At 36.9% G+C, this 27,990-nt stretch overlaps 1 protein-coding gene across 1 annotated transcript in view; it reads right to left on the reverse strand.

The window, feature by feature from the left end:
• AHCTF1 (AT-hook containing transcription factor 1) overlaps positions 1-26,687 on the reverse strand; it is a 55,729-nt gene extending 29,042 nt beyond the window's left edge. The window contains exons 1-16 of the mRNA XM_087828965.1: positions 26,478-26,687; positions 21,410-21,537; positions 19,192-19,445; positions 17,354-17,534; positions 13,145-13,352; positions 11,483-11,599; positions 9,913-9,997; positions 8,863-9,013; positions 7,229-7,361; positions 6,962-7,143; positions 6,491-6,552; positions 5,574-5,702; positions 4,592-4,682; positions 3,163-3,252; positions 842-982; positions 100-204 (exon numbers count right to left, since the gene is read on the reverse strand). Coding sequence (XP_087685091.1) covers positions 100-204; positions 842-982; positions 3,163-3,252; positions 4,592-4,682; positions 5,574-5,702; positions 6,491-6,552; positions 6,962-7,143; positions 7,229-7,361; positions 8,863-9,013; positions 9,913-9,997; positions 11,483-11,599; positions 13,145-13,352; positions 17,354-17,534; positions 19,192-19,445; positions 21,410-21,530 — 2,050 coding nt within the window. The 5' untranslated portion in view covers positions 21,531-21,537; positions 26,478-26,687. The remainder of the gene's footprint in view (positions 1-99; positions 205-841; positions 983-3,162; positions 3,253-4,591; positions 4,683-5,573; positions 5,703-6,490; positions 6,553-6,961; positions 7,144-7,228; positions 7,362-8,862; positions 9,014-9,912; positions 9,998-11,482; positions 11,600-13,144; positions 13,353-17,353; positions 17,535-19,191; positions 19,446-21,409; positions 21,538-26,477) is intronic.
• Positions 26,688-27,990: the final 1,303 nt, after the last annotated feature.

Genomic DNA, 27,990 nt, shown 5'->3' on the forward strand with positions numbered 1-27,990 from the left:
GCAGTGGAAGAAAGAAAACCCCAAACATTAGAACACAACAAAATTATGAAGATTTAAGAATGTTTCAATTAATATTTATAGATTAAGTAAATATTTTACCTAAGCCCTCTGGTAAAAGCCCAGAATGAGAGAACCAAAGAACCATTTGTGCATACTGACAGATGAGCTGAGAAACCATACACTTGTTGGTTAAGTCCATACGACCTGTAAAGAAGAGGTAAACACCAGTTGTTTAACTTTCAACCACAAATGAAAAATCAAGACACTCAGAAGTTTTCAAAAACTAACTAATTCCATGGTGATTTTTAACAGTGTTAAAACTTAGCTTGAACAAATAGTTTCCAAAATGCTAAAGTAACTCACTGACTACAGTAGACGGTTTAGGTAAATGTGCTTCCATCTATACTTCCATTTAGCTAATTTCAGAAGTCAAATTTATACATTAATATAAACTATACATTATCATTAACATAGGTTATTCACACCAGGCCTTTAAATAAAATTTACTATCTTGTTTAAATGGCAAAATGGCAGAAAAAAATTACAATGACCTCTATGAATAAAATCTTACGCATAATTTTAAAATTTGAAATTCTACTGTAAATGCATTATACCTTAATAGTCATTAGGTTTAACTCCAAAATTTCCCACACTAATTTAAGCATGGGATCATGATACAGCTAATAACATTCTGAAGCTTTTCATAAACAAACAAAACAGCATTTGAGAAATAATGGCCTTTTTGCACAATGATCCATCTAAGACAGGAAAATTTACTCTTTTTTGAAGTCAAGAAGTAAAATTTAACAAAACATTCATTAATACAAGACAAACAGCATACCTCTTTCAGTGATCTCTTGTGCCTCTGTTGCAAAACAACTTAAGACTGTATTAAGATTGCTAAGAAGCAAATGGCATTGTTGAATAGACTGTATAGTCTGTGGATCAATGAAACGACACGAACCATCAAATAATGATGTGCCTTTCAAGGATAAAATACACAATTAGTTTTGACACAGTAAATCTGAATTAATTAAACTCACAACTGCAAACTTTCTCAAATTCCTATTGACCACAATTATTCTATACATTAAGAGATTTACAAAGACAAGCTTGAAATGGCAAATACCCTCCAGGAACCAAGAAGGGACAATTTTTTTTTATATATATATAGATGAGGTAAGCAGTACATAAGCACAGAGAAGGTGATATAGATTCAACTTCAGATTCAGTAAAAATCAGTTATATGCATTAAATGCTTCTTCAAATAAATCTTTTATATTAGAACTTTTATGTACCATTATGTACCAGTAATTGCTTTGCAATTAATATTTTATAAGAACTTTCTTCCACCTTAACTCTTCAAAAGTGAGACACTAAAACTAAGACTCAGATAAAGACTTATTACAATAAAATTGCAGGCATGTTATAATTCTTTGTAGACTCAGTTGTCCTTTCATTTCAAATTGAAGGTTGAGTTTACAACCTTGGGGGGGGGTTTAATTGCAACTGGTTATATCTTTTGATAAGATTTAAAGATTTAACTGCTTTAATATTTACATGTAAATACACTTTACTATGTAATGTACAATAATTGCTATGTTGTTGAAAACAAATATCTGAATTCTAAAACCTTCCTTCCTCAAATCAAATTATTTGCTTTACCCCCGGGCTGGGCAGGTCAGTTGCTGGGTAGAGCAATGTCACAATATGCCAAGGTTGCAGTTTTGATCCCTGGTCAGGGCACATACAAGAACCGAACCAACCAATGAATGCATAAATAAGTGAAACAGCAAATCAATCTCTCTCATCAATTAAAAAAACAAACACCAAAGGATTTGCTTTACCTCTCATACATTAGGTATGCTTATTTTGTATCTTTTGTCTAAAAAATAAATCTTCATTTAACCATTAATGAAGCTGAAGACAGTAATAATGGCTGTGTTGTTACCAAGTTCAACTTTGAAACACCACATTATGCTCAAAGAATAATAAAGGCAGAGAATTTTATAAACTGAGTTTTTTCTTTTTTCACATATTCTGAAAACATTTTCTTCTGAAAAAAATAAGTATTTTTTTACCCTGATTCTGAATTATTAGGTGTTCCAGACTTCAACTGTACTGATTACTGAAATATTTAAAATTATTTACTCTGTGTTTATAGTTTCATAAGTATGGCCTAAAATACAATAGAATCCCATGTCTTCCTATACAACTTTGTTGATTTAAAAATCCTAATAAGAATGAAATTTTTAAATCCATTTTTCATTCATCATGCCACAACAGAAATAAAAACATATACTTCTAAATAAACTTTAATTTTACTTTCATGTACAGAGCAATCATGTATTATTGCCTTTTAACATTATTTTTGCACTAATTGGGCATAATCGATTTTTAATATTCACAAGATACCTCAAAACTCAAAGTGTACAACAGACTAAAAGTCAGACAGTCAACAGGAAAAAGACTCGGCAGGACCGACAACTGCACTGGTTAGAAAATAGACGATGAGCTTTATGCTGCTTTTCAGCTCTTTGAACTCATAAATATTTTAAATAGAAAATGAGTAAGTAGAGGAGCTTCTGAGGTTAGCTGGCATATTCTCCTTAATCATAAGTATTTTTTGTAAATTAAACTCAAGATCAAAAGATAGATAAATTATAATTCTAAGACTTGCTACTGCGGATATAATACGTTGCCAGTTTAACAATCTGTTGCAAAATCTTCAAGAGGAAACAATTTTGGTATATTGGGGGGGAACGGATTAGCCAAAGAACTTCTATGCATAACCCATGGACACAGACAATAGTGTGGTGAAAGCCTAGGGAGGGAGTGGGGTGGAGGGAGTCAATGGGGGGAAAAAGGAGGGATATCTGTACTATTTTCAAAAATAAGGATAAATTAAGAAAAAAAAAAGATAAGCTGATCTTCAAGCAAAAGCCTTTGCTCAGTGGAAATTATTCATTTTTAAATTATGTAAAAAAGAAAATTAATGTAATGCCTATCTAAAAAAAGAGGTAAAGGAAAGAAATAATTTTGTCATTCTAATGTAAAAAGAAAGTTTTCTTCTGGGCCTTCTTTAGAGAGTTTATAAGTTCAAAATGATTAAAATTATTATTACCTACTTAAAAAAAGATTAATTTTTAATATAACACTTACATAGTCTGTCAAATTCCTCTTTTGTGAGAATCACTTTATTCCATGTCCATTCAAGAACAAAGCGCAAATTAGCAGCAGAATTTGGTTGTTCTTATTTGTAAATTTAAGAGGGAAAAAAGAATGGTTATTAATTACAAATAAAAAATGAGTAACTTTTTAGTGGAGAAACCTGACAGAAACCACCCTAACCAAGTGACCAAAGTAAAAATCAACATTAACAGAAACAAACTGGTATCATGTATCCTTCTCAGTTCAGTACATCACTTTACGTGAAAAATGTAAAATCTGAATCTAATCATGAGGAAAGATCAACAAACACAAACTGAAAGTCAGTCTACAAAATAACAGGGTTATATTCTTTAAAAATGTCAATTTTTGGAAAGACAAAGGCTTAGGAATTAAACCAACTTCAGATTAAAATGACATGAAAATTGCCCTGGCCGGGTGTGGCTTAGTTGGGAGTGTCCTCCCCTATATCAAAAGGTTTTAGGCTGGAGCCCTGGTGTGGTAGCTCAGTTGATTAGGCGTCCTCCTGATACACCAAGGCTGTGGGTTCAATTCCCAGTCAGGGCACATACAAGAAGCAACCAATGAATGCATCAATAAGTGGAACAACAAATTGATCTCTCTCAAATAAATAAAATTTAAAAAAGTTTTCTGGTTCGATCAGTCGGGGTGAGTACAGGAGGGAACCGATTGATATTCTCACTCTCCCATCCTCTCTTTAAAAAAATAGGCATGAAAATTAAATACAATATATATTCTGCATTCCCTACTGCCCAAAAATGCTACAAAGGACATTACTGGGACAATTAGTGAGATTCCAATATCTGCAGATTAGATAATGGCATGTTATCAATGTTAATTTTCATGATTTTTATAGTTGCAAATAAATATAAGTAAATGGTGGTTTTAAGTAAATATCCTTGTTCATAGAAGGAAATAATACTGAATTATTTATGGGTAAAGAAGCACAATGTCTTCAACTTATTCTCAAATGATTCCAAACAAAAATAATTTCTGTGTAAAGAGTGAGAGTTATGCAAACAACTTGGATAAATCCCCAAAGAATTTTGTTAAGTGGAAAAGAGACAACCCCAAAAGGTTACATACTGTATGATTCCATTTGTGAACATTTTAAAAATAATAAAATTATAGAAATAGAGATTAGTGATTGCCAGGGGTTAGGGATGTGGCTATAAAAGGGCAACACAGGGTACCCTGATTTGATGATGTTGTTAGAGGTTTGCCCCATTTTACCATTGGGGTGGTGGTAAAGTGTATAAAGGAGTTCTCTATGTCTTTTAATTGTGTAACTGCATGTGAATCTACAAATAGTTCTAAATTAAGTTTAACCACCCCCACAAACAGCAGGGTGATAATTTTAAAAATACAAAAGTAATTTTTCATTAAAAAATCATAATCTTACCATCCAATATCCACCTTCTGATATACCCAGTCAAAAGTCCCAGGGAACTTGTATGGATTGCTGCTGACAATACAGCTTTTAATTGTTCTTCCTACATCATGAATGAAAAAAAGTAGGAAGAAATTATATAAGAAAGGATATGTAATCACAGACTCAGAGGTAGGAAGTTCTAGCTCAGAATACAAAACTTTAAAGGCTTAAAAATCATTATGACTCACTAGGATGTCTATATAATAATTGGCTATATAATAAAAGACAGACAATAATGAGCATTGGTGATGACCCAGCAATTCCACACCTAGGTATACACCCAACAGAAATGAAAACACATTACCACACAAGAACTCTATGTGAAGCAGCAGTATTCCTAACAGCCAAAAAACTGTCCATCAACTGAAGAATGGATTTAAAAAATATGGTATACTCATATGGTCAAATATTAGCCAGAAAATGGAATGAAGTACTGATACATGCTACAACATAAATGAACCTTGAAAACATTATGCTAAATTAAAGAAGTCACAAAAGGCCATATATTAAGATTCCATTTATATGAAATACCTAGGATAAATTTATCTATAAAGACAGAAAGCAAGTTAGTGGTTATGATAAGCTGAGAGAGAGAGAGAAGGGAAAGGGGTGACTGCTAATGGGTATGGGGACTTTTGGAAGGTGATGAAAATGTTCTAAAATTGAATGTTTCCTGTCCTATATCCTAATATACAGCTAATCTATGATACAAAAGAAACTATGTTCAAATCATCTCACCTGCCCTGGTTGGGTTGCTCAGTTGGTTGGAGTGTCGCCCCCTACACCAAATGGTTGCGGGTTTGATTCTCAGTCAGGGCACATACCTAGGTTGCAGGTTCGATCCCCAGTCGGGGTGAGTACAGGAGGCAACCAATTGATGTTTCTCTCTCTCTCTCTCAGATCAATAAAAACATACCCTCAGTTGAGGATTAAAAAAAAAAAATCATCTTACCTGACTTAAACTGGAAGGCTGAACATCAGTAAGTCTTGGTGAGAGAAGGCCAGCCACAAGACATCGATTATAACCATCAGAAATGACTTCATTGATAAATGGTCCCGACTTCTTTAAAAAAGTCAAAGTCTGAAACAGGTCGATCGATAAGATATCAATCAATACTCAATTCAAATAACCAAATTTAAGAACACATAATAAACTCATTACCCTACTTATCCACTTAACATTTTGAGTAAAACTAAAAACACTGAAATGGAAATTGTGGAAGACTACATTTCTGTACTTCTTTCAAGGAAAAAGGTTTATAGATACTAAAGCTAAATCAATGCTTCCTAATTATAATACTATTGATAAGGGTACTTTAGGTAGCTTATATGTATTTATGAAAGGTACCTGTAACCTTCTCTAAAGCTGACAGACTTGGTGACAGATCTTAATGAACTGAACACACCACACACACAACATCCTGCAGTTTATACCTCCCTCTTGGTCTAATATAAAAGAAATCTGATATGAAGTATAAATATGGAATTCATTCATATCTAAGTGATTATGAATTAAAAGGTCTGTCACTTGGTGTTTTCCTGGAAAAGTATTTTTCAACATATAGTCATCACCCACTCTGCGGCAGGCAGTGGTACCACTGTGCTAGGTACCTTCTTTGCATTATTTTATTTATTCATAAGAGTTCTGAAGAAAGGAGAATTCAGAGAAAGGATAAAAAGGGATATGGTAAGGTGATGACCTATTTTGCTCTTTTCTTTGGGGTTCAAGGAGCTAACATCCACAGAAAGCTGCTAAAAAACACCCCAGTATCTCTCATTAACCGAGCAAGAGGGTACCATAAAGTTTAAATCCATGATCTGACTTGAGTTCGATACGAAACACTGTCCACATTGTCAGCTGTTACCTACCTCCTTCTGAAAGCCAGTACAAGTTAAATGAACAACTCCTGAGTTTAACAAACAAGTGGAATCTAAAAAAAAGATTTTAAAAATCCACTTAAATATTACACATTTGAGATGGCACTGATACAACAGAATTTATCTTAACAAATTGCTAGCCAAGGTATCAAATTATATATAAAAACTTCAAAATAATTTCTCCAAGTATTTCTATCTTGAGATACGTATAAACCTTATCACAAATGCACTAAATGTGAAATATTTAATCTTTTCTAGCAAATTCAAAAGTGATTTCTTTATAAACCATGTATTAAATTTCTCATGTACATGTATCAAATTAATTTCCCAAGTTATCCATATATTATATGACAACAAGATATGAATAGGTAATGCTATATACCTACGTTAAACATAAATACACACACGCACATACTCTTGCATGTTATTTTTCTTAAAAGGTAATGTTAGGGAAATACATACCAAAATTATATGAACTTGGGTTAAAAAACTGCTCAGGAGGTGAGTATGAAGGAGAAACTCCTCGACTTAAACTTCTTTCGTGTACTAATATATCCAAGATGTAATGTGGAGAAGTCCTACTTACAAGAGAATCCAGTGACCACAATGCAAAATAAGAGCAATTATGTAGATATTCTCCCGATCTGAAAGAAAAGTTGACAAAATTATTAAATAACTCGACTGTTACAGATACAAATACCAAGGGCGGGGGGGGGGGGGGGATCGTACCTTAACGAATCTGGCATTTGTGCATGATACCAACGATTTATGTCAAAAATCCCCAAATATACAGAAGGCTTTCCTTGTCCATATATATTCACTTGCCAGGTAAAGATTGAAACACTAGTGTCAGGAGACAGAGCTAAAAGAAAAATAATTTTACAAAATAGAATTATCTCAAAGTAAAATCTCCCAATTAATATTATGAGATTTTTCTCAGAAATCTGTATTTGATTTAATTTGCCAAAATACATTCCTATCATGTGCTTTATAAGTAGAGATTTATTCACTTGTATCTTGACTGTTTTTATATTTCAAGAACACCTTATTAAGAACTCATCAGTAAAGTTATATTCTGGCTCGTTTTCAGTTAACACCTTGGCAACTTTGAGGTATTGGAGGTAGAAAGTAGAAAATTATTTGAATCAATATTCTCCCAAGAATGATACATAGCCAGAACCAGAGAGTACCAGTACCTAAAATGGATGCCTTTATGCCTTAGAGCTTAATTCTTTAAATGAATTCTGTTTGAGTAGGACTGATCTAGCTATATGGTAAAGAGGAAAAAAGACAAGTACCTTAGCGGTGGCTATGGAATGAAAAGACAGGAACAAAGAGACATCAAAAGAAGGAAAGAGGAAAGTAAAAATATGAGACATGACTAATGGGAAATATATATTTTTTAAAGATGCAAGAGAAGAATAAAAGAGTTTCTGTTTTTGACATTTGGTTGGATGTAAAAACTGAATCACTAACAGAGGTGTGGGGCCTAGTACACAGACATCTCTAGGGTGAATGAATGAGCTAACCATGAGAATGAATCCCGAGAGAAACACCAACACAACCAGGGTTCTAGTGAGCATCCCCAGAACTGAATGACCCTATCACATTAGCACATTTAAGCCTGATGCCCAGCCTTTGCAAAAGGTTTAACTTTATCATCCCACTCACAGATGAAGAAACAAAGGTTCAGAATGTTAAAGTTTGTCAAAGGTCACAACTAGTGACAGAAGCGGGATTTGAATTCATGTTGGATTCTAAAATCTATGCAATTTACTATGCCAGAATGTTTACCAGGCAGAAGGGATCACACTAAAGACAACAGAGAAAAAACTCAAGGCAACCAAGGCATGTTTGTCATAGGTCTTGAAAAAAATACAGAGAAACATTATTCAAACTATTCACAGTAGTCAAAACTAGAGACCATTTTTGTTTATCTGTTTTGTTAGATTAAAATACAAGAATCCCTCATTTCCTTAATCTGTTCAATTCTTAAGTTCTACATGGCAATATGGAGAATAAATACCCAGTATCTCATACAGACCTGGACAAATTCAATAATTAGTATTCCAATTTTTTAAATGCCAGGAGTGTAAACTCTAGAAGCCAATACATATCGTAAATTTTAAATCAAGATAAATTGTGACCCAGGTCGGGTAGCTCAGTTGGTTACAGCGTTATCCCCATATGCCAAGGTTGCAGGTCTGATCCCCCCGTCAGGGTACATACAAGAATCAAATAATGAATGCATAAATAAGTCGAACAACAAATCGATGTTTCTTTCTCTCTAAAATCAATTTTTTAAAAAGAGATAAATCTTAAATCAAGCATTCACATAACATACAAGAGTACTTTTAACTAACCTTCACTCATGCCTTCTTCCCTGTCACCATGAGATCGAAATTTCTCTATACTCTGGCATCCCAACAGTTTGGTATTACTAGTCTGTCCCCTCAAAGGAAACATGCCACATGTGAGGTCCAGTGTATATCTTTCTTCACAGTACTCTAACCCCTGAAAAATAAAATGTACAAAAATCTGTACCTTAATAGGATTCTAAGGAAAAAGTCATTATAAAATTAAATGTTGTCTAAATTTAAAGATTTTTCACACAAAGAAAACCAAAAAAAAGTTAAACCCTCAAGAGAATGTATCACTGAAAGGAGCTCTAAAATCTTATATGGCACAAAATATTTCTCAAATAAAAGGCTAGTTTTAGTCTCAAAAATAATCACCAATAAATTTTCTAAAGCTGTTATCAAACATGGGAACCTTCATATACTACTAGTTGGAGTGTAAACTAGACTAACCATTGAAATTATATATACATGTACTCTAGGCCAGCAAATCTACTCCTCTGTTCTCAATGAAAATCTTGCTCTAGAATAGTTCTTAAATTTTCTTTGATCATCAATTTAAGAATCTGACAAAAGCTATGAAACTTCCCCCAAAATGCATAAGCATAGAAATGTCACCCATAACTCAGGGCCTCATGGATTCCCATCCCTATACCCTCAAACACTAGGTTTAGAAAGCCTGTTCTAGAGAATGGAATGTGAGGATTGACCAAATATGGCTATTCGAATCACCCCACTATTTCCTCAAGAATTTGCCAGAAAAATAGTCATATGAAATTACTTTTCCTGGGTACCATTTAGGTCACAAGCTTCAGTTCTGTCCAATTTCCTCATTTTAGAGGAAAATGATACCTCAAGTGCTAACAATGCTACCCTTGGTAAAACAGCTGATCTCCTAATCCTTGATCTAATACTCTTTCCATTATATTATGAATACAGTACTAACCTAAATACAAGACTAACTTTTCAATATCTTAATATCTTAACACAAAGACTTAAAATAGGTGAAAAATGAACAGAATGGTAATATGAAGCCATATTACCATTACCATTTACCTCATATAAGATTTGTCCTGATGCCAAACATCTTCTATCACCGAAGGCCAGCTGAAGCAGATGCAAGCTCAACACATCGCCTTCGCTGAAAGAGAGATTAGTTTTTTCTTTTGTGTTCCCTACTGTCAATTTAGCCTTCATACAATATTGAGTGCACATGATAAAACTAAGGTCCCTGTGAAGAATTCCCTTTTATTTGGTTTTCACAAAATGCAGTCCTTTGAAACAGAACTGATTTTTATTTTATTCCAGTTAAGCGATGGTGTTTGTATGCTTTAGGAGACACCTTCTGTAGAGACTCTAACTCCCAGTTATAGTACACTTAGTACACTTTAGTATGCAACAGGTATGCTTTAGTTAGGCATATGGCCGCCTAAAATATACTCATTTCCTAGCTTCTGTAGGCCCAGTAGGTACAGAAGGCCCAAGTTCTGGCCAACAGGGTGTAAACAGAACTAGCCCACGGCAGCTACGGAAAACAGTCCTGAAGGTTTCCGGTTCTGCTCCTTGTCCTTCGCTCCTGCTTCCTGGCCTAATCCCTCATCTTGTTACGCTTCTGCATAAAATGAAGATGCTGCCCCCTCCTTCCTTCCCACGGAGCCTTCACAGGCACATTCCCCAATGCTGCTGGCCCACATTACACTTGGATGAATGGAAATATGAATTTGACTCAAATGAGGGGCATCTCAATAGCTGTCTATATATTTTCATTTCAACTTTTCTCCAGCATTGACCAATTTCAAAAACTGCAAATCATTTTTTCATTCATTGCCTTATTACTACAATGTAAGATTAAGACAAAACCTCAAGTAGCAACATCTAACACCAAAACCCAAATTGTCCACAATTCAGGAACATAAAACCTAAGGTAGAAGAAGAGGACTTGTGAAGAGAAAGTACTGGAATCAATGAGTTGTCAAGATCATGGCATTTATATCACAAACTTTAATTTCATTGGTCATCAAAGAAAGAATACCTAAGAAAAATAAAAGAAAATAAATACTTAATATTGTTCTAGCACTGGAAATGAACAAGCTTAACCAGTTAGAAATTAAATTGAAAAGAAAGCTTTGTCACTAGTTGTAGTTACAAAAAATTAGAGCTTATCACAGACAGGAAAATTAACCAAATTAACCCTAAAAATATACTGCAAAAGGCAAGCAGGACTAGAAAACAGAGTAGGGATAAAAATGAGAGAGGCATACAAAACAAAGAGGAAAAAGGAATGAGATTATAAAAGAGGAAATATATTCTTATGAGAGAAGACAGAAAGCCATTAAAATTGCCCATGGTAATAAGAGGTTGCGTGCTCACCTGAATTGGCTTACTCCTTGAAATAATACTGTTAAGCAAGCACAATTTCTCCTCACTGATATCTGAGAAGTGCCTTAACATGTAGAAATAATCATTTAACTTTTTAAATCATTTCAATTACCACTCACTAATTCACTGAATTCTGCTGCTTTCACTAAAGAGACAATGTAGTACAAAGTACAAAGCTTTCCAAAAGAAATAAACTGCTACTCCATTTTCAACAAATATTTTTAAAAACCACATGTATTACACTTACCTATCTTGTGTAGACTGAACAGCCCACAGGTAACAGCAATTTCGAGGATCATTCTCAGGTTCTTGAAAAGTAACAGCATATACAGGAACCCTTCCACCTTCCAATTGTGTGTAGTATCTGTAAGAGGCATAAAATTAGTATACTTCATACTTTTAAATTATAACTACATGAAAAAAAGGTGCCTCAATGTAAAAATTTGAGTTAGAGAAACTACTGTTTCTACAACCATCCTCAAAAGTACGAAGGGTAGCCCTGGCTGGTGTGACTCGAGAGATTAGAGTGTCAGCCTGCACACCAAAGGGTCTTGGGTTTGATTACAATGGCATGTACCTCTGTTGCAGGTTTGACCCCGGGGCCCCCTTCCACTCTCAAAAAAAAAAAAAAAAAAAAATCAATGGAAAAAATATCCTCGGGTGAGGATTAACCAAAAAAAAAAAAAAAAACCACAAAAAACCTACAGGGCACAAGACATCAAGACAATGGGCACCCATCCCCCAAGTAGAACTGGGAAGGGTTAAAATTACTAAAGCACATGCATACATGTATGTGTGAACTAGTCCTTCCAGTACATATAAATGTGTGCCGCTATGCACTGCTCCCCAATAAGAGGTTCTCATAAAGAGATGAGGTACTGCCACAACACTCCATTTCAGCTGCATGGGTTTAAGTCAGTTTCCTCACTACCACGGCAAAATGAGTTAAGTCTGAAGAGTTCTCCCTAAAAAGCATAATTAGCCAAAACATGATATAGTACTAGAGAAAACAACGTAGAAGCCAGATTCTCTAGGTCCTCAGGAGCAATTCAAAGACCAGAGCTGGTAAAAAGATATCAGCAAAGTGAGCTACTAGAGAATAGCATCAGCGGAACTTTGCAGAAAAATGTGACTCTGAGGAAGGGCAAAGATAGTCAGCGTTTACCTAAGGGACTTGTAATATCTTAATATTACCAAAGAACCCAATAGGAAGGAATGGGCCTAGCTACAGATGAAGGAGTTTTCTTATTTTCTGCTTCTTTTCCCGTCACTTAAAACTTGGTAAGTAGGTATCAATTTGTTGGCAAGACTATCTAACAGCAGAAAGTTGGAAGGGTGACTATTTTGTTGACTCATTTTCAAGATAAATTACTCAAGATAGCTGTCCAGTATAACTTGAAAAAAATGAAGAGACAAATTGGCATTTACTTAACTCTTGAGAGAGATTAAATTAAAAACCTGTAATGCCTGTTTGCTACCTCCCTCAATAAAGGGCTAATCCCTCAGCAATTTTAATAGCATGGAAGTATCAATATAATTATATTTGGAAGAAGTTTTTCACAGCATAACGATTTTAAAATACAGTATTTTATAACTGACTTTTTTTAAAAAGCCTTTTTCTGTCAACTGAGAACCACTACTTTACACATATGGTAATGAAGAATAGTACTTCTGAAAGAATTCACACTATACAAATATGTAGTTTATCTGAATCAACCTAAATTCATGTGTTAAGTCATTCCTTTATTATATCATCATCATTTAATACAATGAAAAATTATTCAGTCACTCAATCATTAATCTATCCTACCTTTTTCTCTTTAAGCTAATTTTTACATATTAATAGAGTACAAGTTACATTCAGAGAGAAACTACCAAAAATCAAATCAGAGAAAAAAGTTATACTTACTCTCTTTTCATGCTTTTCATATTCCAGAGTGCTAGATAGCCATCAGAAAAACCTACAGCAAGCTGATTTGTCTTGTTTATGTAACTAAGAGTTGAAACAGCTGTTCCTGATGGGCTTACTAATTGGAAACAGAGATGGCGTCCTTCTTCTATAGCACGTTCTCTGATGTGTGGTACTTCAGCTGGGATACCAGCTATCACTTCAAGGTCTAAAAATAAAAGTGAGATAAACTATGAAACAGCATAAAAACAAATGTGTCACCCATTATGCAAGCAGAAACTGAAGACCACTGGGTAAATCAAAGTAAGATTAGTGATAACGTATGCTAAAGTATGAAGTAGTCACCCATATCTACTTAAATGCTGTAATTTTCAAAATACATTTAATTATGTAATTTTAACTCAAATATACCCTTTGGAAAAATGGCTGGTTTCAGGTCTGGGTCAGAAAACATAAGCCTGGCACATCTTAGTGTGAGAAATTTAGAAAATTATCCAGGCCTAAGAGGGATTTGTCAGACTACATGAACATTTGAATCAAAAACCAATAATAATAAATGACCTGTAACTAATACAAAATAATAGAGAATGTAAATTTTAATTGAAAAATAAAATTTTTTAAATGAAATAAATGAATGAAACACATTAAGTATGTAAAACCTCATGAGTTCCTGCCCTCCTCACCTACAAAAGACCTTACTGAATCACTGGAAATAACTGGGTACCAGCTTCTTACCCTGAAAATTAGTACTTAAATAGTCGTGGTCAGGGCACATGCCCGGGTTGCGGGCTCGAATCCCAGTTGGGGGTGTGCAGGAGGCAGCAGATCAATGACTCTCTCATCACTGATGTTTCTCTCTCTCTCTCCCTCTCCTTTCCTCTCTGAAATCAATAAAGATATATTTTTAAAAAAAAAAAGGAAAAGAAATAGTAAGCATTTTTTGTAAAAACTGTATTTCAGGTTAAACAAATAGCCCTAACGAGGAAATTCTTTAGATTAACAGAATTTTAAATCATCACTTTTGAGGCCCCAAATGAAAGAGATTTAGGCAACAATCTCAATGGATGAAACAACTGATTTAGAGTAAGGTTTTTCAAACTTAGCTCTACTGACATTTTGGATAACATAATGATTTGCTGTTGGGGGCTGTCTTGTGCACTGTAGGATGTTAAGCAGCATCCCCGACCTTTGCCTTCTAGATGTCGGTAGCAACATCTGCCTCCAGTAGTGACAATCAAAAATGTCTCCAGACATTTCAAAAATTTACTGCCCGTTGAGAACCACTGCATTTAGATTGTTTGAGAGAAACAAAGGTTGGTGGGAAACTTTAAATAGGAAGAGGAAGGATCATGCTGTCATCATCTGAACCCACTGATCACTAAACGTGAAACGAGATGCCATGTGCATCCTGATGTGATACAGTATGAAATACCCAGCACTTCTGAAGTATCCTTGCCAAATGTTAAGTTTGAATCAGAGAGAACTTACATTTGCGCAGAAAACACAAAATGTAAATGATACCACATGAAACACACAGATAATTTCAAAATGTGGGAGAATTATACAGGATAACTTCTTCAGCAAGTCACTGGTGCTAAAAATTAAAAAGGAGAGGAGACGACTGCTTTACCTTCAAGGAAACATGAGAGGTGTCAAGTGTAATGTGGGGACCTTGTCTGGATCCTTATTCAAACAATCTAAATGCAAAAAAGATGCTTTGGAGACAATCAAAGAAATCTTATTAGACTGTACTATCGATTTCAACCTTTTTCATCTCATGGCACACATAAACTAATTACTAAAATCCTGTGGCACGCCCAAAAATATATTTTTTGCTGATTTGACAAAAAAAAGGTATGATTTTGATTCATTCACACTGGACAGCTACTGTTGTATTGGCTTCTGTCATTTTTTTATTTGACAATCTAAGGGAAAAGAGGTGAGTGCCCTTGACTAGTCACGTATTGCATGTTTTAAAAATTCTTGGGGCATACCAGTTGAAAATCGCTGTACCAAGGAATTAGTGTTAGGAGTGGTTATGACATCATGATTATGTAGTAAAATAACTATTATTTGCTTTGAATTAATGCAGAGGAAACGGGAAGGGTAATGAAAGAAAATGAACGCACATACAGTAAATTTTAAAAACTAAGTTGAATTTAGTTGATGGGTGTGTGTGAATTCTTATATTTTTTTACCTACTTGAACATGACAGGAATCTTTAATAAAAAACAAAAATATTCAGGCCTGTATAATGATATAACTGTTGTGCAAGGACAGATTCCCTCAATGCTATTATGAGGGCGTTAAATCATATCCCTTTGTTCTTGAAGTTACCCTCCTGGTCCATTCTGTTTCTATTTTTCCAGAGAATAGCAGCAAATGATTAAATTTTGCCAAAATAAGTACTTCAGACAATGAAATGCTGTAAACTTATTCAAGAAAATAAGGTAGACTTTACATATACAGATGTGGAAGGATATGTAAGAAATACCGTTAGGTTTGAGAAAATTGCAGAACAGTATTTATGGTATGATAAATGTTAGGAATTTCATTTTCTTTATGTGTATTTCAATAAAGTCTAAATATTTGTAGTCATAAGTTACTTTTTTAAACAAAAAATAAATTTTGCATTGAACCCCAAAACTCATTTTGTGTGCTGTAAAATTTAATGGCTTCATAACTCTGAAATGGTTCTGACCTCTGATCACAATCCAGAGTTTAATTATAAAATTATCCTTGTGCTAAATTCAACTATTGATTGTTGATTTCTAAAATAAAGGATGTTTTAAATCTATTTTGATCTGAAGTGTTTTAATTATGATACAAGCATTTTAATTAGCCTTACACGTATAATATCATATACAAAACACACTCTAGAACACAACTTCAAGACTATTTAATTCCTTTATCAATCTTCTATAAAAGAGCCATTAAGCCATTTCTAATATTCTACAAATTCATTTTTAGTTAATTCTTTTTGCTAATCAATTTTCATTCAAACTTTACCCAGGATTTTATTAATCATGCGAAAAAAAATTTTCTTAAGTGTGCAAGTAGTCATTTATTTCTTCCAAATCAAATTTTTTCAGGTCTTATTTTACAGATTTAAATTTAGTTCAAGTGGCTATGTTTCTCAGTCAACTTCTACTCAAATTTTTACCGCCTGCTATTTTATTACATACTGACAATTATTATTAGTTATGTTTATTATACATTGAGATAAATACTGATCATATGTTGTATATGTTACATACTGATCTGCAATATTACAGAATTGCTTTAAAAATCAAGGTCCTCAAAGGTCAAATGGTCCTTTTCTGAAACACACTTTTTTCTTTTTAAACCCTTAACCGAGGATATGTTTTTACTGTTTTTTTGGGGGGGTGGATGAGAGAGAGAGAGACATCAATGTGTGAGAAACATCTATCAGTTGCCTTCCATACTCACCCAATAGGGGATGAAACCCGAAGCCTAGGTATGTGCCCTGACTGGGAACAGAGCCCACCACCTTTTGGTGTAGTAGATGGGATGACGCGCTAACCAACTGAGCCACCTGGCCAGGGCCACGCAAGGTTTTAAGTTAGTTCTCCTCCCTACATAAACCAATCGAGGGTCCCATAAATTAAAAAAACAAAAACCTAAAAGCACTTGATAAAGAGTAAATTTATTAATATAAACATTAGTATTAAATAGAAAAAATTGGATTTCTTTTTAAAAAAATTTTAGTATTAGTTCTATTTTGGGATCTTATTTTGTGAGGTAAGACTTTCAATCACTCTGTTATTTCCTAATAAACTGTCTTGTCTTACCACAGGAACATAAATAGCACGCCAAAACACTAAGCTAGATCCCACATGAGTAAATAATAAAATCTTTATAAGGTTCAAGATTTTATTATACTTTTAGCCCTTCACTGTCATTTGCTTGATATTATGCAAGTGTATATCTGAAAACAAATACATCAATATCCCTCTCTTTCAGTACCTACTTTAGTATATGAACACTTCGGCAATAAAAGACTAACATGCAAAAAGTATCCAGTGCCCAAAACATTAAAACAATCGGTCCAAACAATAAAAGAAATATACAAGAAATATACATTAAAAAGTTTCTATATGAAATTTTTTTACTTTTAAAAAAAATCAATCCCTATCAGAATATTCAGGTGCTCAATTTTTGGTTTCAAGCAAAGAATGACTAATTTACCTGATGCCTCTAATTCATTCTGACTACATGATAAGTCATCAAGACACAGGTCAATAAGAAGGACCTGTCCAACATTAGTTACCACAGCTGCCACACCAAAAAGCCATCGTAAACTTGGGTGCAAATGCTGAGTGCTTGCACTGGCTCCTCCATGATTAATTATAGGTTCAATAGCTGTTACCTAGAAAGGAGAATATATGATTTGCTTTACTTAAACAAAGTGAGAAAGTACAATTAAAACCTAATAAATTTTTAGCTTAAAGCAGGTTATGAGGTTTAACATTTTCACACATTTTCTAATATAAAATCATAAATCTGCATTTCATACTTGTGAATCTAAATAACATAATGAAATCTTTCAATATAACAGGAATTACACTTTTATTTCAATACATAAAAATCATGCAGTTGAAATAACTGATGTTTACTGAGAACTTAATATATGCCAGACACTGTGCTAACTGGTCCATTTAAATGTTCATGATAACCCTTTGATACTGGACTATAATTATACCTGTTTAAAGATGCAACACCCAGAAGCTTAGAAAGGTTAGCTGAGTTATTCAAGTGACACATTCATTAAACATATAATTCAAACCTAGACTTTTCTCTTTAGAGCTCTTAACCAGCTACTCTATCATTATATAGCCTCTTCTCTTAACAGTAAAAATAAATCATTCCAAAAACATTTACTCTTTTTTTTTTTAAATCTTCACTTGAGGACCTTTTTTCCACTGTTTTTCACAGAAAGTGGAAGGGGAGGAGAAAGAGAGAGAGAAACATTGATGTGAGAGAGACACATCGATTGGTTGCTTCCTACACGAGCCCTGACCAGGGCTGGGGATGGAGCCTGCAACAGAGGCCTGTGCCCTTGGCTGGAATCGAACCTGGAACCCTTCAGTCCTTGGCTCTAACCATTGAGCCAAGCCAGCTAGGGCAGTTTACTTTTTTCTTTAAAGTCCTGTTTATGCCTTAAAGCCGTAGAGGTATAACGGTCTTTAAAAGGGCTATAATTTATAATGTATACATTTTTATATATATCTAAGTGCATACTTTTTTTCACACCAAGTATAGAAAGAATTCTACTCTCCCATGACTTTATATTTGTGGGTGTGTGTGCACCTGTAAATGTACACAGGTTCTCATCACGTATGAAAGAGCAGCAATAAACGTGCTAAAGACAAACCAAATTCAAAGTACTGCTATAATTACTACTGGCTAAGATGTCTGGCATATGGAGGACATACAGGTACCAGAGTTAACCTTAAATAATAACAAAGACATGTTTTTCACATTGCTCCAAGGTATGCAGTTGACTCGTGAACAACTCAGGTTTGAACTACACAGCTCCACTGACACATGGACTTGTTTTTTCATAGTACATACAGTACTATAAACGTATTTTCTCTTCGTGATTTTCTTTTTTTCTCTAGCTTACTTTATTGTAAAAATATAATATATAATACATATAACATACAAAGTATGTGTTAATTTTATCAGTAAGACTTCTAGTCAACAGAAGGCTATTAAGTTTTAGGGGAGTCAAAAGTTATATGCAGATTTTCAACTGTGCCAAGGCAGGGATCAGTGCCTTAACCCATGCACTGTTCAAAGGTCAACAGTAGTCTCAAACAAAACAGGAAAAAAAAGCCATAGGAATAAATATTTTTATTTTGAAATTTAAATGAAAAATAACACACTTCTATAAAAGTGGACCAATTAGAAGTATATACATTTACCTCAATGAATTTTCACTAAGTAAACAAAGCTTTATCACCATACCCAGCAGGGGTTCAGTTCTGAAAACAGAATGCCCACATATCCTAAGCAGTACCTACCCTTCCAGGAAGAACAACTGCTTTAACCACTCTTGATATACCCAGGTCATAAAGACAGAGAACACTCCCTTCTGCATCTTCCAATCCGATTAATAATCCGGTTCTCTTCTGCCAAGAGAATTCTTTCACAGCAAGGATTATAGGTGACTCGTCACTCACTCCACTGAATCTATACGCAGACAATCGCTCTCCTGTTAAAGAGTTTACTACCTCAAGTTGTGGACCACAAGTCAAGTAAGCAAGTCCATTCTTCCCTAGAAGAAAAAAAAGCAAAAATGTTGCTTATTTTAATATTGTATGTACATAACAAAACTAAAAGCTTTTACATATGTAACATATAGTTCATTATATATAAAACTTTACGTTATCTCCAAATTGAAATCTAAACATTTGTAAAACAGAATGGCCCTCAAATTAGTAAAATAAATTGAACTACTACCACAATAATAAAGTAACCATTCAGTAAAGGCACCATGCTATGTGATTAAATACATCATCTCATTTATTCCTTGTCATACCTCAATACAGATATAAAGCAACTCAACTTTCATGCAGTTCAATAACTTGCCCAAAGCCAAGCAGCTACAAATACCAGAGCTAGAAGTGGATACCAAGTCTAATTCCAAAGCCCGTACTTCAACTACATTATACCCTAAGAGTTAAACTAGGTGTTATAAAATGTAACACACGACTCTATCCCAGAACAGTTCAAAATCTGAGAAGACAAGACATAATCAGCATAACAAAAGGAAATATTAGAAGTCCTTCTTGGTCCCTTACTAGTCACATTTGGATTTTACCCTGCATGCAATGTAAAGTAACTTGAGGGTATTACGCAGGACAGTGACAACCTGATTTATGTTTTTAAATGTTACTCCAGCTGCTAAGCAGAGAATGGACAATAAAGGGGAAGCACGGAGAGGAAGTAGGAAGATGATACCTATGCTTGGCTGGCGGCCAATAATAGAGAAAAGTTGACTGACTGAAGGTTCATCTTAGAGGCAGAACTAAAAGGACCTGCTTGCTGATGAGTAAGATACAGGAGGTGAGTGAAACAGAATCAAGAACAGACCCGGAATTTTCCCGAGCTGCTAGAGGGACAGTGGTAACTTTTACTACATCTGTGATGTCTCTCATGCATCTAAGTAGATATAGTCGGATATGCTAGATTATAGCTAAGGAGAGGCTATATAGTTTAAGGAAATAGCTAGGCACATTGGGGACATAGAAGGCATGGGTTCAAAGCTCATTTTTGCCACCTGCTATCTGTGTAACTAAGATCAAGTTATTTCACCTATTTGATTCTCAGATACATAGTACAGTAACTACTTACAAGTCTAATATTTATCTCAATGAAAAGTTGTTATAGTGCCCTGGCTTATACTAAGTATTGTTCCTACTTTTAATATTCAAGAGAATAGCACTGCAAATAGTCTTCCTTCCTAGGAATGAGTGCTGTGATATCCATTTCCAGAAAAGTCTTCTGCAGCCCTAGCCGGTGTGGCTCAGTTGGTTGAGCATTGTCCTGTGCACTAAAAGGTCAAGAGTTCAATTCCTGGTCAAAGCATATGCTCAGGTTGAGGGTTGGATCCCTAGCGGGAGACAGCAGATAGATACTCCTCTGTTTCTCTCTCTCCCTCCCCCTTCCTCTCTCTAAAATCAATAAAAACATTTTTTAAGAAGTATTCTGCTGTACCTTTCACTAGACTGAAATTCCTAACTTAGTAGCTTCTTTGGTGTGTGGCTTTCTGCTGTATTATAGAATCCAAACCATGTATTTTAGATCTTGTTCAAATTAACAGAACTATGAAACTAAGATTTTTCTGAATATTTTTCTCACCCAGGGCCCTAAAAATCAGAATTTTTCTACTCCCAAGACTGCTAGGTTCTAATCCAAACTCACCAGTAACACTAATTATAAAACCAGCTGTGTATTATTTCTACTTTCCAAATGTAGATACTCAATACTAAAAGATATAAAATATATGGTATTTTTAATTAAAAAAGAATAAACTATACTCCTCCACAGTCACTGAAAATGTGTTCTAGAGTATAGAGACGCTATTACATATGTAGTTGTAGATGTTATGTATTTATCTAAGACCGCTCTAACCAGGATATGCTTTTTTCTCATCCACGTTAAAGAAATTGCAACAGATGCTTATTACTTATCTTAAAAATCAATCAAATTAGTAAATTTTCAGCAACATTACTTTACCTGCAGCAAACTTTCCACGAAGTACAGATTCTAATGTTATTTCATCTTCTCCAAGGGCTTCAATAGTCACTTCTGGGAACTGTAGAAGACCACTCGTCACTTGTGCTGTTAACTCTTGCATACTTTCACTGCAAATATTTAGAAAAGATATATTTCTACTATAACACACTTGATTACCTCTAACCAGAAAAAAAAAAAAAAAAACACACAAAAATAAAATCTATAAAAATACATATTAATGTGCTTCTGAGTCTGAGGTATTCTCTCCCAAGAAAATATTTCCCAAGCAGACTTAGGAGAATAAAGATTCATTAAGCCAGATGTCCCAAGGATATGTATGATTCCCTAGATTCTTTGAAAACCGGTTCAATGCAATTAATCTAATTGCCTATCTGACTCAAAGATCACTTCACACACAAAACATACTAATATATACTTTAGAAAAGTTACTGCTATGGTAAAAAGGAAAAAAATCCATTTAAAAATGTCCAAATTCACAGTAACCTCAGAAACTGAGTTTGGCACATATCTTTAACTAGATAGGAAAAAAATCTAAAATTATCTTTCATTTCCAATATATAGACGACTAGATTCCCTGAATGATCCTCCCATTGTAAACAACCAAAAATGATTAAAAATATCCAAGTATTGCCCGGCTGGGCATGGCTCAGCGGTTGAGCGTCAACCTAGGATCCAGGCAATCGGGGTTCGATTCCCAGTCAGGGCACATGCCGGGTTGCGGGCTCCATACCCAGTCGGGGGCATGCAGGAGGCAGCCGATCAACGACTCTCTCATCATTGATGTTTCTCTCTCTCTCTCCCTCTCCTTTCCTCTCTCTGAAATCAATAAAGATATATTTAAAATAAAAAAAATCCAAGTATCTTTTTCAATGATTACTGACTTGACAAAGACAAAAATGGAGAGAGAGTAGGAATTTTGGAAGACAAGTAAGCTAGCTGGCTTGGGCCTTGAGGATAAGCTACCAAATCCAGTCCAGATGATCCCCCCCAAAGTAGAACCATTTCAAGAGTTCTTTGGACTTTTATCTTCAAAAGTAGCCAATTAATGCCCAGGCCAGTGTTGCTCAGTTGTTAGAGCGTAGGTCCCAAGCACCCATGAGTCTCAGGTTTGACTCCCGGTCAAAAACACACACCTGGGTTGCAGGTTCGATCCCCAGCCCTGGTTGATCCCCAGCCCTGGTTGGGGCACATGTGGGAGGCAACCAATCGATGTCTCTCTCGAGCTCTCCCTCCCACTCTCTCTAAAAAGCAATGGAAAAAATATCCTCAAGTGAGGATTAACAACAAATTAGCCAATTAATTCAAGTGACAATGAGTTTATCCCAGAAAATCTTGGGCAGTTAGTGAAATTAGGGTATAATTAAGGACATTCAGAACACCACAGCTTAGGTGATCTAGGTATTACTCCAGTATTGGCTGGACTGCAGTGATTGTAAATTGAAGGTAATTAACATGTATATACTCATTTGTGGAAAACAGGTGCTCAGCCTAGAAAACATTTCTGAGTGGAATTGTTAAGTCAATGTAAAAACAAACAAAAAAACAGCCCTGGACAGTTTGCTTAGTGATTAGAGCGCCGGCCAAGGACTGAAGGGTCCCAGGTTCGATTCCAGCCAAGGGCTCATACGTAGGTTGTAGACTCAATCCCCGGCCCCAGTTGGGGCATGTGCAAGAGGCAATCAAAGAATGTCTCTCTCACATCGATGTTTCTCTACCCGCCGCCCCCCCTTCCACTCTCTCTGAAAAGCAATGGAAAAACTGTGCACGGGTGAGAATTAAAAAAAACACACAAAACAACAACAAAATACATTGACATACTACTACACAACTGAATTCACCTATAATTTTGGCCTAAATACAGAACACTGACAACATCAAATGCTGTGAAGATGTGGACCAACAGGAACTCTCATTCATTGCTGGTGGCAATACAAAATGGTACCTCCACTTTGGAAAACAGTTTGTCAGTTTTTTACAAAACTAAACAGATTCTTACCATATGATCCAACAATCACACTCCTTGGTATTTATCCAAAGACTCTGAAAACATGTCTAAACAAAAACTTGCACACAGATGTATATAACAGCTTTACTCATAATTATCAAACCCTGGAAACAACCAACACATCCTTCCGTAAGTGAATGAATAAACAGTGGTATAATCCATACAATGACTCCTCAGTGCTTTAAAAAAATTGGTCAAGCCATTAAAAGACATGGAGGATACTTATTTATTTTTTAAAATATGGTTTTATTGATTTTTAGAGAGAGGAAGGGAGAGGGATAGAGATAGAAACATCAATGAGAAAGATTGATTGGCTGCCTCCTGCACACCCCCTACTGGGGATCAAGCGCACAACCAGGGCATGTGCCCTGACAAACTGACCTCCCGGTTGGGCTGACACTCAACCACTGAGCTGCATTGGCCAGGTAGACATGGAGGATATTTAAATGCATATTACTAAGTGAAAAAAGCCCATCTGAAAAGGTTATCTACTTCATGATTCCAACTACGACATTATGAAAAAGGCAAAACTATGGAAACAGTAAAAAGATCAGTGGTTGCCAGGGGTTAGCAGAGAGGGAGGGAAGAATCTACACACAAGATTTCTAGGGCAGTGATACTACTCTGATACTGTAATGGTGGATACAGGCCATTATACATTTGCCCAAACCCACAGAATATACACCACCAAGAGTAAACCCTAATGTAAACAATGGACTTTGGATGGTAATGATGTATCAATGTAGTTTCACCAACTGTTTTAATCTGGTGTGGAGTATGGATGGTGGGGGGCAGCTATGCATGAGTGGAAGCAGTGAAGGTACTGGAAATATCTGTACCTTCCATTCACTTTTGCTGTGTACCTAAAACTGCTGTTAGGTACTCAATATTGGGCCCAACTTATTTTTAAGTACACTACGTTGTTTCAGTACTAAGAAAAACAAAATCTGCAAAATTACTAGGAAAAATATTAATACAGAAAACCATGTCACTTCTGTGTGAAATGCACACCCTCAAAAGCAGTTGAATTCCACTACAGAAAATAAAACTTGTACAATAATTATACTGCAACATATACTGAGCAAAAATTTCTACAAAACATTTTGTATGTGTATTTTTCTTCTTGACTCAAAATGACAGTTATGATTTAAATGTAAACAGTGGACCCAGAAAATTCCACCCTTTTAACAGTTGATCTTTCAAACTTAATTCAAACATCTATTAATCACCAAGTACTTTTAAACCATTGTACTGGAAAAGGAATGCAGGGGCAGAAAGATCACCTACTTCCTGACCTCATGGAGTTACACATTAAAATATACACATACCCATTAAAATATCAGGCACAAATAAATGCTACAATAGAGGTATATATGCTGTGAGATTCCAGGGAAGAAGTGGGATGAAGGGAAACGAGAAAGGCAGCATAGAAAAGATGGCATTGACACTAAGGATTTCAAATTTGAGAACTAGAAAAAGGCAGAGAGGCACTCCAGGCTGAAAGACATGAGGAAAGGGACATCAAAGCACTTCTTTAAGAAAACAGGCCCACCACTGGGGATGATTCTGGGGTAGCTGAAGCGTAAATCTGTGAATAGCTGAGGCGAAACAGAACAGCCTCATTATAGAGACTGCTGATCTAACCTAGGGCAGTAAGGCTTCATTCCAAATGAAGAGTTCCTGAAAATTTTCATGGTTAGGAGAGAAACAATGTTTGGTTCCTTTTAAATCCTCATGTGTCTGTCGCAAAAGTGCTGTATCTTTTATTTTTTTAAAAAATATATATATCTTTATTGATTTCAGAGAGAGGAAAGGAGAGGGGTAGAGAGATAGAAACATCAATGATGAGAGTCATTGATTGGCTGCAGCCCGCAACCCGGGGCGTGTGCCCTCGCCGGGAATCGAATGCCCGGCCGGGCAGTGCTGTATCTTTTAAAAGTAATTTCTGAAAAATAAGCATTGCTGTTTTGCGAATTGGTGACACTCTGGTACTAGGTTACTGGAAAATTAGTTATCAAAAACTACAGCACGGAAAGAATGTGGACGTCCTATAGCGCTTAACTCTGAGCATCTCTCAAGCATTAACTGGAGCTGGGCTTGTCATCCCGGATTAAATCCTACAAAACAAGTAAACTACCCTCATTTCTTCCCTCCTCGCAGATCCAATCAATGAAAGTTCATAAAAGAAAGTTCTTAAAATCTCCTGGCGCCTTAGAATAATTTGAGAATAAAATAATTTATTTTATTCCAAGAGACGCATTTTTTACAGCTAGCTAGTATAACTAAACTTCGTTGGCTTTGCGAGCAAATTTCCCCCCACCCCCCACCCCAAAAAAGACACCATCACAGAAAACCAGTAACAAAGTAATTGACTTTCCAGCTGGGACAACTAAGGCAAATTAATACCCTCTCCAAGGTGTACGGTTATTTTAAATCTCCAGGTGGGACAAGCAAACCAAGTCAATACCCACTCCAAGGTGCACACGTTTATTTTAAATCTCCGTTCTCTGACCATTTCCCCGCAACCTTTTAAATCCAAAATCAAACCGCCCCCCCCACCCCCCCGCCCCGCACTCACCGGAGCCAAGCCCAGAACCGTGTGCAGTACGCTTCGCTCCAAAACCGCCTCAAAACGCCACCAGGTTTCCCCACGAGGAGGCCCGCCATGGTCTCAACCGCTCCGGAGAACGGCAGAGGCGGGCGGGCCAGCCCCGAGAACGCGAGAACCGGGCGGCCAGGGCGGAGAAAACCCCGAAGGGCTTCTCCGCGGCCATGTGCCGCCGAGTCGCCGAGCCGCCACTTATATAACCCGTCCATGAAGTGTGCGGCAACCGCCAACGTTCACGTTCGCCTCAGCACAGTCCGCGAGCCGGGACGCCGAGGTTCGTTGGGCCGGTAAACGCCAGGCCTAGGCCCGGCACGAGGCGGGCCCCGCGGGCCGGGCGAGGCGGGAGAAGCCGGGCGGCCGTTCGGGGCCCAGGCCGCGCACACCCGCCCTCCGCCGCGCGAGCCTAACGCCCTCCTTCCCTTCCCCCTTCCTACCTGAGAAGGGCGGGTGACCGAGCCGCCACGGCCGCCGAGTCCAGTGGGGCGCGAGGCACGGCGCGAGCTCCTCCCGCGCGGATCCGTCACAGCATCTCCCGGGAGACACGGCCACCGCGGGCAGGCGGCACGCACCTCCGCGCCGCGGAAGCCGCTTCTCTCCGCGCGGCCTCGCGACCGCCTCAGACCCACACGCCCCGAGCCTGCCGGCACCGGCTGCAGGCCGGCGGAGCGCTCAGCGACTAAAACGCAGACGCGGTTCCGGGTCCTCCCCCACGCGACACTGCCCCCTCCGCTCGGACAGCGCCAGCCCCGCTCTGCGCATCACCCTGGGCGGACGGACCGAGTCCCACATGCCCGGGAGGGGAGGGAAAGGGGAGGACGGCGAGGGAGGGGGGAGGGGGAGGAGATCCCGGCGCGGGGACCTGAGTTCTCGCGAGTGTTCCGGCCCCCGGCGCCGGCGCCGCGGGAATTTTTAAACTCCGCGTGAAAGAAGGCGGGGGAAGGAAAAGAAGGGAAGGGAAGCCTGCAGGGTCTGGAAAGGCCGGTATTTACATAAAATAGCATCCGCCCGCCGTCAATAAACTGAGGGGAAGAAAGACTACGATTCCCACAATGCCTTGCGCCCGGAATTGCTGGGGCGGTCGGGCTCGTGGGCCTGGCGCCTGGTCGGGAATGGTAGTCTTTGTCCCCGCCTTCGCTCCCGCGTGGAGACTTCTGTGGCGGGAGAGTCGCTACGTTATCTTCTGGCCAAACTTGCTCGCGGACAAGCGATAATCTTTGCCCTCCTGGCAACCCCGTTGGCCTTCAGTGTTTTTCGTTCTCTCTGCTCCTACTTATGGTGCTAAAAGTGAGCATTAGACTAGTGGGGGTGGGGGGTGGGGAACGCCTTTTCCGCAGGTGCTCACGCTGCCTAATCTTTATGGACAAAATCTTCCCCTAAGTCAGTGTTACCTTTTTGGTCACTCTTGAGTTTCATTATGGGGTTGTTTTTAAATGATTTGTTGTTAGTATCTTTGAGGCTGGTAGCTCCAGCACCAAACACGTTTCAATAGATAGATGTGAGATCTGTCCTTAATAGAAAGCACCAAATAAAAGGATTTTAACTTGAGGATCCAAGCAGGCCGCTTTTAAAAATCAAAACAGTTTATCTTTTGGGGGTGGAGGAAGGTAGGAGAGGGGAAAAGGGGGCTAAGTGGTGATGGAGAGAGATTTGACTTATGGGGGCAAACACACACTACAATACACAGGTGATGTATTATAGAGTTGTGCACCTGAAACCTGTATAATTTTATTAACCAATGTCACCCAATCAATTCAATAAATAATAATAAAAGTTTATCATTTTCTGTTAACCCTCTTAGATGTTGTTTTTGAGACATGCTGCCTTTTAGAAATGTAATTTCTTTTTTTCTATAATTTTTGCTGCTTTATTGACAGCAACCTCTAACCGTACCATATTTGTTTGCAAAAGGTACTGGACTAAATTGTAGCAGAGAAGGAAGTAAAAGAG

The sequence above is a fragment of the Miniopterus natalensis genome, chromosome 21 (genome assembly GCF_054644295.1).
Source record: "Miniopterus natalensis isolate mMinNat1 chromosome 21, mMinNat1.hap1, whole genome shotgun sequence".
Lineage (NCBI taxonomy): Eukaryota > Metazoa > Chordata > Mammalia > Chiroptera > Miniopteridae > Miniopterus > Miniopterus natalensis.